Consider the following 10,892-nt stretch of genomic DNA (forward strand, 5'->3'; position numbering starts at 1 on the left):
ATAGATGTCAACTTAATTTAAAAATTAAGAGATAATTTAATAATAATAAACAAAATTCTAAGAAAATTATCCCCTCACCCCCTAACAATAAAAAAACTAGAAATATAAAGAAGACAATGTCACAATAGAGAAGTCAAAAGCAAGGCCTCGTAACGTCTCCAATAATACTCTTTAATTCAATAAAGTAGGTCTTAATTAATATTTTGAAATAAAGATTGAATGTTTTTAACAATTCCAACGATATTGTATATTTCATTCTTATTTTGATTTTTTTTTCCATAAGTAATTATGATTAAGCATTCTTCTTTCTTTTTTAATTTTGCTTCTCTCTTTATTTGGCATTTATTTTTGAAGAATTGTTTGAAAAGCTGTGAAATTATAAATTAACTCTTTATTTTAAGAGTAAATATATCATAGACCTCCTTCAAGGTATTTGGCAAATAATAGGTACGTTCATCCCATTTGAAAAAGGGGGAATTACAGTAGCTGTTCCTAACCTTTTCGTTCCTAAAACTCATTTTGCCAGTAAATGTTTCTTACCTTTCATAAATATGCACTTAAGGTCCATCTGGACGGAAACCGTTCAAAATACAGTTAGTTGACATGAAAAAATCCTTAAACTATCTGCTACCGCAACAATTTTATTAGATGTTGATACCTTTTTGTACGTTGTTTTTTATCGGTGTTTTGAACAGTTTTATTGGATGTTGATTTCTTAATTTTTCCGATCAACTAACAATGTTTTAGACGATTTTTGTCTAGATGGACCTCAGGAGCATATTTATTAAATGTTAGAAACCTTCACTGATACAAAATGAAGGTTGGAGTAAAGTCTGCAAAAAATGAAAAGATTAGGGGCCTCTGTTGCAATTTTCCCTTTGAAAAACTACAATAATCTCGACTACTATTCACATCTGACCCCCTTTCAAGTAATATGCCATTTAAGTGAGGTCGAAATACATAAAATGCCTTTGTGAACAAAATATTGATTTTTTTTATTTGTTACATTTTAATTTGTTCGGTTAATTATTAATAAGCTAACACTTAAATACTTTGCAGACGCACAACTATTTGGATGATTGCATATGTATACTACCCGCAAAAAAATAAAAAATAAATAAATAAATAAAAAATAAAAAAAAATAAAAAATCAAATGTTGAGGAATTTGCTAATAAAAGATTTAAAATTTTTTAAATTGATTATATATTATGTATACATAATTTAAATATAAAAAATGCATTATCAATAAAATTTTATAATTATAAATTCATTAACTAAAAGAAGATGTTAATAAGAAAGATACGGCTATTAGTTATTACAAATAATTTGAATTGTTGACTTGCATCACCAAATTTTTGTAGTAACTTTATATGGCACGTATTTAAATAAAATAAAAATTATTAGTTGTTACCATTAATTTAGATATAGAACTATGTTTTTTTGGAGAAACTAGTAAATTTTATTCAAAGAATTTAATAGGCAGACAAAGTTATTTCTGGCTATTTTCTATTTTTCATGAAACTTATTGATATATTTATGCTAAGTTATTTTTATGACTCATATATTGTTATATTTTCAGAGAGTATGCATTATATATTTCATGAAGTCAAACCAATATTAACTAATATTTATATATATGAATTTTGAAAATAACGAACACGTATATTTGTATATGTGCTGAAAATAGATTTATTAATTATATTATATTGAACGATTGCTCACTATATACATCATATATATCAATCATTCGGTTGATGATGACAATGTCATAATTAAAAATAAATTAAATTAAATATTTTGCTTATATTATTGTTAAAGATAATTCGTTCTATCTTGAAAGATGATTATTGAATGCCTTTAACACCTTAGTAACATATTCATTTAAGGAAATATCGTAAAGTCGGTAGACTCGAATTGATATTCTGATAATGTTGATCATCTTGTTATGCTGTTCAAATTACATTGTGGTAATTATGCCGATGTAGTTTATTCAGATTGTTCGAATGAGGATTTTATATTCTAGAAACAACAAAATGTCCCTAGACAAGAAGGCAATTCTCCTTCGCAATTTTTGGGTACAAAAATATTTTCTTTGGATATTCAAGTTTAATTTGTTGGTGGGAAGGGCAAGCGTAGAATCAATTCAATGCCAAAAAACTAAAATTCAAATTAGGCGAAATCCTCAAACTTGAAGTGTCATTAAAGATCGAGATGAGAAATGTGATATATATCTTGTATATTTTTTTTCCCCCTATGAAATCTTGAGTTTAAAACTATTTAATTATTATTTTACTTAGTAAAAATTTAAATTTTCAGTAGATTTTGATAAAAATTGATAAAATATTTTTTTGAAAAGTAGATAAAAATCATAAATCTCATAAAATATGTGATTGAGAATGAGTCCGAAGAAAAGTAAATTTTTGAAAACAGATATGAAAGATGAACTTAACTAAAAAATGTAGATATCATAAATGAAATGTCTGGACGCTAAATAATGGCAAATACGTGGAGGGTAGCTATTTGCTCTTATTATAACAATAAAAAAACGAGGAAACATATTATTTAAAACAAATTAATGAGTTGCCGTTTTTCTTCGTTATTGGGTACACATACAGTCCAAAAATTGCCAAATCTTTACGAGAAATTTAAATTATTTTATATTGAATTCTTAATTAACAAATGTATTAATATTGTAGAATTTGGATTTGCCCATATAATACAATTGATAATTGATTTAAATTTGATTATGATACACATAGCAAAATCGTAACGAAATTAAATTTGAATATTGTGATTTACAGTATTCTAATTATAGTTGTTTAATTTATCGAATAATAAGATATTAGTGTTCACTTTTCAATAAATTTATATAAAATCTAGAGTGATCAATTTCACTTCGAGTTGGTGTTTACTACACTAGTTTAGATGTGGTTTACATCTATTTTTTTGTAGAATGGAAGAAGTCACTTGGAAAGGAGCGGACAAGAGTTTATATTAAGGTGAGAAGCCTATCCTCAGAACTTGAGACATGTATTGTATTACGAATATTTATATCTTTGAAACTTGATGTGTATGCTATATGGTCTTGCATGTTCGCGTGTGGAATGTGCTATGTCTAGCTAATTGCCTTCTAGGGTAGACTAGACTAGACTAGACTGGTCTTTCAAAGCTATTGACTTGTGCAGTTATTTCTTATTCGAGCATTTTTAATCGCTCTAAGTCTTTTGCATGTGATGTTGAATTTTGTCAATTCGGTGAATTCAACTTTGGTCTCTTTCGTCGTGTTTGTTAATTTTGAAGTATCGCGGCATTTTCGAGTACAATAAACCTAACATAGATATTGTTGTACCATGCGAGAATTTATATAAAGGAGAGAAAACTAATTTCTATAGATTGAATTTGAGATAACTAATTTCTATAGATTCATCCTTAGAATTTGAGATAGACGTTGTCTTACAAATAATTGTATCCGTAAAACTCGAGGTGTGTACTATATGATCTTGCATCTATGATATTCCCTACTCAAGTAAGGAATGTACCATGTCGAGCTAATTGCCTTCTAGACTATATTGGTCTTTCCAAACTATTGAACTATGTAGTTATTTATTCACCCGAACATTTTTTGACCTTTTTAAGTCTCTTTGTATGTGATATGAGATACGGTCAACTCTATGATTTAAGCGTTGATCTCTTTCGCCATGTTTGCTAATTTTTGAAGTACTATAACGTTTTTAAGTACAATAAACCTAATGTCAATAATTTTTCAAATCGAGTTAAAATGATTATTCATTTAAATTTAAGTAAAACACTAATAATTAGTACATATTCACTAACTTATAAAGCTAAGAAACAGGCAAGTTAGCTATTTATATATACAAGAGAAAACAGATAGACAAATCTACACAAAGCACACAAGAAGAAAACCTACACTCCCTCTCCCTCTCACACTCCCACACTCTTCTCCGCGTCATTATTCCGGCATATTCTCCGGCGAATTCGTAAACCCAGAAAAACAATGAAAATGATTAGAGATGAATGAGCTACCGGTGATCACATATTCACCATGTCAATCTCCTACTCCGACTGCCTCTCCGACCTTCTCTGCGGGGAGGACTCAAATAGTATCTTCGGAGAAGTTTCGGTAGAATGCTCATCAGACCTGGATTCTCAGTCGCAGGACATCGAAGAATCCATCGCCGGTCTTATTGAAGACGAGCGAGATTTCGTCGAGAACTTCCATTCAACTACTCAGTACCTCGATGCATCTACTAGAGCAGAATATGTTGCATGGATTATTAAGGTATTTCAGTTATTTTTCTACCTTGAACAGGTTGCTCATTACGTTCAACGATTCGATTACAAAAAATAATATCACCGACAACGATTTCAATACATGGAAATATCGAAGTTTCTCGATCCAACAATCTCATAGGCGCAATTTAGCACGGATAGCGGTGCTAGTATGCGCCGAGGGTCAGAGAGAATCGTGAAACGGTTTTTTCGGCGCATTTTGTACAGGAGACAGAGAGAGAGAGAGGATTGAAATTTTGTTTTGCGTGTGCAGGTACAAAAATACTATGCCTTCCAGCCGTTAACGGCGTATCTCTCCGTCAACTACTTTGATCGTTTCCTCCACTCTCGTCGTTTGCCGGTAAAACCTCCGTTACCATCGAATCCTTTCTTTTCATTTTCGTTATTCTTTTTCTTAATTAATTATATTGACTTTTCATGGACCATTGAAAAGGACTTCATTATAAAAATCTAGATAACTCGTATTCTAGTAAGTACTGTGAAAGTGTAAAGCTGTCTACATTAATTTAATCTAGCAAGATTAATTAGTTAATCACTTTATTATGCGCTTGTTTTGTAATTACAAAGTACAAACTTCATCATTTTGGCTTTTCTATTTCAATTTTGGGTAGGTACATGTTCTTGTCTACCCTTTGAAATGGACATTATAAAATATGATGTGTTGGTACTATGGAGCAAAAAGTCATACAAATAATGTGATGTAATAAAAGGTGTTTCCTTGTAACAAAGGGAAGAGGCTTGAGCCTCGTGTCCATTATCTAGCTTTTGTTAATTAGTTATTAAGCTAGAATATGGTTATGGTGAAATAAATAATTGAGATAATAAATTGACAATTTCCATAATACTATATAATTCTACAGATAATTATTACGTGAATGATGACGATAAGATTCCCATTTGATTTTAAGCATGCTATTGTAATAAGGACTGTCCATTTGTCTCCTTTCAATCTGCTAAGAACCTAGAAATGCAAAACCCACTTCTATTATTTACCTAATCATTATTAATGCAGTTTATTATACTGTCCAGTTTGATTTAACTTGCGAGCCAAATATGCACTTTGGAATAATTGCAGAAAACGAATGGATGGCCATTGCAATTGTTGTCCGTTGCATGCTTGTCATTAGCTGCTAAAATGGAGGAAGTTCTGGTTCCTCCTCTATTGAATCTCCAGGTAATTTTCTCATGCAATATAGATTTCAAGACAAGCTTAATTATTTGAAATCACCATCGTTGAGCAAATTTTCCTTTATTTAGGTTGAAGGTGCAAAAATTATTTTTGAGCCAAGAAATATCCAAAGAATGGAGCTGCTTGTGCTGCGTGTATTAGATTGGAGGCTAAGAACCATTTCTCCATTTAACTATCTCAATTTTTTCGCAAACAAGATCGACCCTACCGGAACTTATACTATGTTCATTACATCAAGGGCCATTGAGATTATTCTGTCAAATATTCAAGGTATCTTGAAGTTCCCACTTTTTTCCACTCTGACCTATATCATACATGGAATAATAAAGATAGAGATTAATGAAGATTTTGTCATAAATTTCTGGCTGTTTCTGTGAATAGAGGCCAGCTTCCTTGATTACAGACCATCATGCATAGCTGCTGCAACAATACTTTGTGCAGCAAATGATCTGCCAAATTTTTCTTTTGTAACTGCTCAAAATGCTGACTCATGGTGTGGTGGACTTCACATAGTAAGAAACTAATACAATCTCGCTCTTTGTTGTGTATATGTTTAACTAAGTGCAATATTAACCAAACAATTTCTTTGGCAGGACAAGATCAATGGTTGTTATCGATTGATGAGGCAGATTGTTATGAATAATAGGCCAAGGAAACCACCAAAAGTGCTACCCCATTTCCTGGTCATGCCTCGGACAAGTATGTCAAGTGACTCATCACTCTCATCCTCTTCGTCTTCATTTTCTTATAAAAGGAGAAAATTAAATAATGGCTTGTGGATGGATGATGACAAAGGATGCTCTAATTAAAGCAAGATGGTGGTCCAAGTTTGGGTAAAGTAAAATCGTCAATATTTTTTTGGAGGGTTGTGAGGTAAAATTGGCATGAGTTATACAGAGAAGTAATATACATATATAATGTATGTCCAAGAAGATTGGACTGTTTGCTAGATTTTAATATATAACTTTTCAAGTGGGCATTGCCATTCTTTTATGAAGGCTATGCAGATTCCTTAGGGAAGGGATTTGGTACATATAATTTTGGTGCAATAAGAGATTGTTTATTAGTAGGAGAGTGATGGAGTACACTAATGAAGTGAGGAGTGATTGAATTCAAGGGCAGCATTGATGATTGAATGAAATGAAGAGATTGTGGACCATAGGGATTTTGATAAATCAATGGAGTTTGGAAAATAAAAATAAGACAGATTCATGGGATCGTACAAATCAAGTTCCTTATCTTGGCTGCCATCATTGCTTCAGCTGCTATTATTCAAGAAAAGGGTACAGAGTATATAAAAAGAAAGGGAGAATAAGAGTGGCCAGTCTCCATATAAAATTAGAGTTTTTTTTCCCCCGAGTTTTTGAGTGATGAGTGTACGCGTTTACAATGTATTAGATATGTGTAAATGAATTTTGCTTTTTCTTTGGCAGGGAAAAAGCTCTTTTCTTTTAACTTTTTGAGTGTTGTACGTGCGTGCAATGGATGCAGGCTGTATTACGTTTTTTTTATTTGTTTTTCTTTTCCAAAAGAGATGAAAAATGTTTCGTTCTTTTCTTAATGGGCTAAGGTTAGCCTAACCATAGAAAGGTCTTTGGGGCCTTTTTTTGTTCTTTACGAGTGTTGTAATTAAATTATTGAAATCAAACATATAATTTTTATATTTTTCCTCTTTTCATTGCTCCCTTCCCCCATGTGAATGACAATGAAGAATTTGTAGCTTTGCCATTTGTTTTATTATAACTTTCAAAAAAAAGTTGGAATTTTGTGAAGCAGGGCAGGAATTGATGGGTTTTGCACAGATGAAGGGACTAGGAATTGGTCCCTCAAGCAATAAAAGACTGATGATTCAAATCAATGAATATTATCCTCAGGTTCTCGATTTAAGACAAGTGTCTCTGCTTACCTCTATCTAACCTTTTATCGGTAGGGTTCGATCGATGAATTATGGGAATTGGGACCATGTCCAGGCATGAGATTCACCCTTCCTCCGACTCACCGTTGCGGTGACTTATTAGCAATTATGAATACGTTTCGTAAACTATTGAAGTGTATTGTAGAATGCATCACAAGATTTTAGCATAATGATAAGTGATTCCCGTTTTGTCTAGTACATCAAAAAGGCTATACTTGCTTTGGTTTGTATTTGAAAACCAAGTTCTATTGGTGACTCCCCAAGAAATTCCCGAAACCCATGGCTCGTCCGCGTGCACGTTGACCTGATGAGTGAACATATCTCATTTCCTATTGGGCATTTTTGTTGTTCTATATGGACTGGACGTGTAGGATCAAACTTTAAACATGTCAACGGATTGATGCCTCGAAAAACAGTTAAGACTTGTTGTGCCCGAGGAGGGGCTTGCGTCTGATTAGCTAGTTGATGTGGCAATAGCTTACCAAGGCAATCAAGAGATTTCTTATAATTACAACACACATTTGCTAATACACGACCCATTAATATTTGGATAAAAATCTTTTCCGACATCATCCCATATTTAAAGCCTATAAATAGAAAAAGGCAAAGCAAATAAAGTCATTTTTCAGATTCCCACTCAAGGTTTTCTAGATTTTCATTTAATTAAAAACATTGAAAGAGGTAATCTTGGATGACATTTTAACCAGTACTTCAAATTCATCCTTAAAAAGTACCAAGAAAGAAATTACTTGAATACGAAATTATTTTTACATACTAATTGTTGCAAAAATAATTGCCCATTAAACAGCTTCTCCAGTGGACCGCACTAGAGAATTGTAACAAGCTTGGGACGATTTTTTCGTTATTTCAAGTTATTAAACTTTACCTTCTTGGAATGGCATCTAAAAATCAGCTTGCCAGCCATGAGAAAACACATGACCCATCTTTCATTTACACATTTATAAATGTATGTTCGGTGTATATACCCGCTTTTTCTATAAATGCCGTGCATATTGGGTCGTCTATGTATCTTGAATGCGTAATATTATTCATAATTAATTCTGATATCATCAAGGGGTCCATTGTCACCTAAACTGATTATCACAACAAATAATGAATAACATTATTCATTTGGAATGTAGATCTTGTCTGTGGAACACACCTATAGTCCAACAAATTGTGAGGGAGTTAATAGCTTTTCTTCTTCTGGTGAAATTGCCTATCATGGATTTTAACTAAAACCTTGTCTATGGAGAAAATCATTTGCACCTTTGTCCGATCAATTGGGAGAGAATGGAAAGATTTCCCTTCACAGGAATCAAATTAAGCGATGAAAAAGAACGATTTACATTTCATGTCAAATACAAGCATCTGACTTGCATAGTATGTTATAGAAGTAAAATATGATTAGTTTAAAACACAAGAGACTCAAGAAAACATGTCCAATTCAGCTGCTCAGGACCATTTGATTGATGAATCTGTCATAATTTAGGTAATCAACATTGATAAAGACAGAGTCTTGTTCAAATTGTATCATTTTATTGAGTTGGTTTCTACACTTCTACTATGTTGTCCACACAATCCAAATGGGGCAATATTAAACATATTTAAATATTGTGTATCCTATAATATACATGGTTAAGATTTTTATTTTTTTTAAAATTAAGTGAAATATATTTCTTGTCGTCAATTATAATATTAGATCAATAGGACCAACTCATTAAGATTGGACTTGCATGTTAATGACATGAAAAGATTTTAGTATCGACTTGATTTCATAGAGTCATTCGATCTGAATGTTACACGAAGAACATAAGACAGATGACGGAATGGTGTCTCAAGTCCAATATGGATATGTTAAAATTTTATATGTTTGCTTTGACAAAATGTGCTCGTGCAATTAGTATAAGCCCTTGTTTGAGCTCCATTTTTCATCAAAATACATTTTCAACAGTGATTTGACACAATTTCAATTATACATCTTTTAATAAAATAATATTACACGCAAATCCAAAAAATTTCCTTATTTTTTTAACCACAAATTCTCCATCATAACACTATTTCAAAATGTATTTTTTTTGGGGGAAAAAATGGGACTCAAACAACTCCTAAATAAGATCATTATAAAAACTAAAATTTCTTTTCATTGTTTCTGTCTCGTTATCCTTATAGATAATTAATTTCTATATCATCAATATTCAAAATTAAGATATTATCCTCCACACTGAAAAGTATTGATTAAACAAAATTATGGGCTTGTCAGGTGATTAACACCCAAAAATAGATAATAATAAAACATAAGCCACCCTATAATTAGATCAGAACAAAGTTTAATCAAATAATAAGACACAAGACACAATCAATAAGGCAAAGAGTGGAGGCAATAACATCAATAATGGAAACTTACACCAAATGATTTTTAAAAGAAATTATAAATATGATCATTATGCCCTTATTTGATTGTCATTATTTGACAAAAACAAAGTTTTGAATAGTGAATTTTTGGAGAATGAATTTAGGTTTGCATGCAGAATACTTTATTGTGTGAATGTGTGATTAAAAATAAGTATGTATAATAAAGAGTTTTGAAATAACAGTTGTCAAAAAGGACTATATACGTATGAAGTAACATTTTATTTTAGTCATATACAAGAATTTCTAACATGTACTACACTTTTATTTTTATTTTTTTTAAACTTGAAAAGTTTTGCAATAAAATAGTCATATACTAAGAAACGAGTCGATATGACGTTATAGGAGGATCACATTGAATGTATAATTAATAAAATTGATTAATCTGTTTGAATTTTGTCTGCAATAGGTTCCCACTGAGATGCCTCTTTATTTAGTGCCACAAGAAAAAGTTTGATAGGTAGGAGGTAGTTGATCAATTAGTGCACTACTTATAGTTCAATCATAATAGCTACATAGCTTGGGAAAGTGAATAGAAAGAGTGATAATGAAGATTTCAAAGTGTCAATGTGTCACATAAGTAGTTTTTATATTTCTATGATGATTTCAGTATTGAGATTTTTGAATTTTGTAATAAGATTTGGGATTAGATTATGAATAAGAGATAAAAAATGAAATGTAGTTTTAAGTTAAAAACGGCAACTATGAGACGAGAAAAAATAAAAAATAAAAATCCCTCAATTTCATCCGACCATCATGCTACAAAAATCTAGTTTTCTATATGTGGGACTCGGACCATGACTTGTTCACCACGGAAAAATCGTATAAAAAATCGTGTTCATTTCCTATTTTTAATGCTATTACTACCATACAAACCTTTTCATCACAACAAGAATGACGATACACATAATTGATTCTAAATTTATCATTACACGTAAACTAAAGAAACGCCAAACCCCACCCCCGAAAAGCGGAGACACACACCACCAAAAAAAGAAAAGAGAAAATATATTGTTATATATAAAGTCAAAGTGACCAAACTGGAAAGAATTTTAGGACATGTA

At 31.4% G+C, this 10,892-nt stretch overlaps 1 protein-coding gene across 1 annotated transcript; it reads left to right on the plus strand.

Moving 5' to 3' along the window:
- Positions 1 to 3,871: 3,871 nt before the first annotated feature.
- On the plus strand, positions 3,872 to 7,167 carry LOC111376230 (cyclin-D1-1-like). The gene is made up of 6 exons (XM_022999183.1): positions 3,872 to 4,301; positions 4,566 to 4,652; positions 5,388 to 5,486; positions 5,570 to 5,771; positions 5,883 to 6,013; positions 6,095 to 7,167. The coding sequence occupies exons 1-6, from the start codon at positions 4,065 to 4,067 to the stop codon at positions 6,308 to 6,310; spliced, it is 972 nt and encodes a 323-aa protein (XP_022854951.1). The 5' UTR covers positions 3,872 to 4,064; the 3' UTR covers positions 6,311 to 7,167.
- The last annotated feature ends 3,725 nt before the right edge of the window (positions 7,168 to 10,892 follow it).

This window comes from Olea europaea, unplaced genomic scaffold (genome assembly GCF_002742605.1).
Source record: "Olea europaea var. sylvestris unplaced genomic scaffold, O_europaea_v1 scaffold1474, whole genome shotgun sequence".
In the NCBI taxonomy this organism is placed as follows: Eukaryota; Viridiplantae; Streptophyta; class Magnoliopsida; order Lamiales; family Oleaceae; genus Olea; species Olea europaea.

Bases quoted from the DNA above. Each gene is read 5' to 3' on its own strand.
- LOC111376230 (XM_022999183.1), top strand. From the start codon at position 4,065: ATGTCAATCTCCTACTCCGACTGCCTCTCCGACCTTCTCTGCGGGGAG. The intron at 4,302-4,565 runs GTATTTCAGTTA...TTGCGTGTGCAG, and splicing joins ATGTTGCATGGATTATTAAG to GTACAAAAATACTATGCCTT. The intron at 5,487-5,569 runs GTAATTTTCTCA...TCCTTTATTTAG, and splicing joins CTCCTCTATTGAATCTCCAG to GTTGAAGGTGCAAAAATTAT.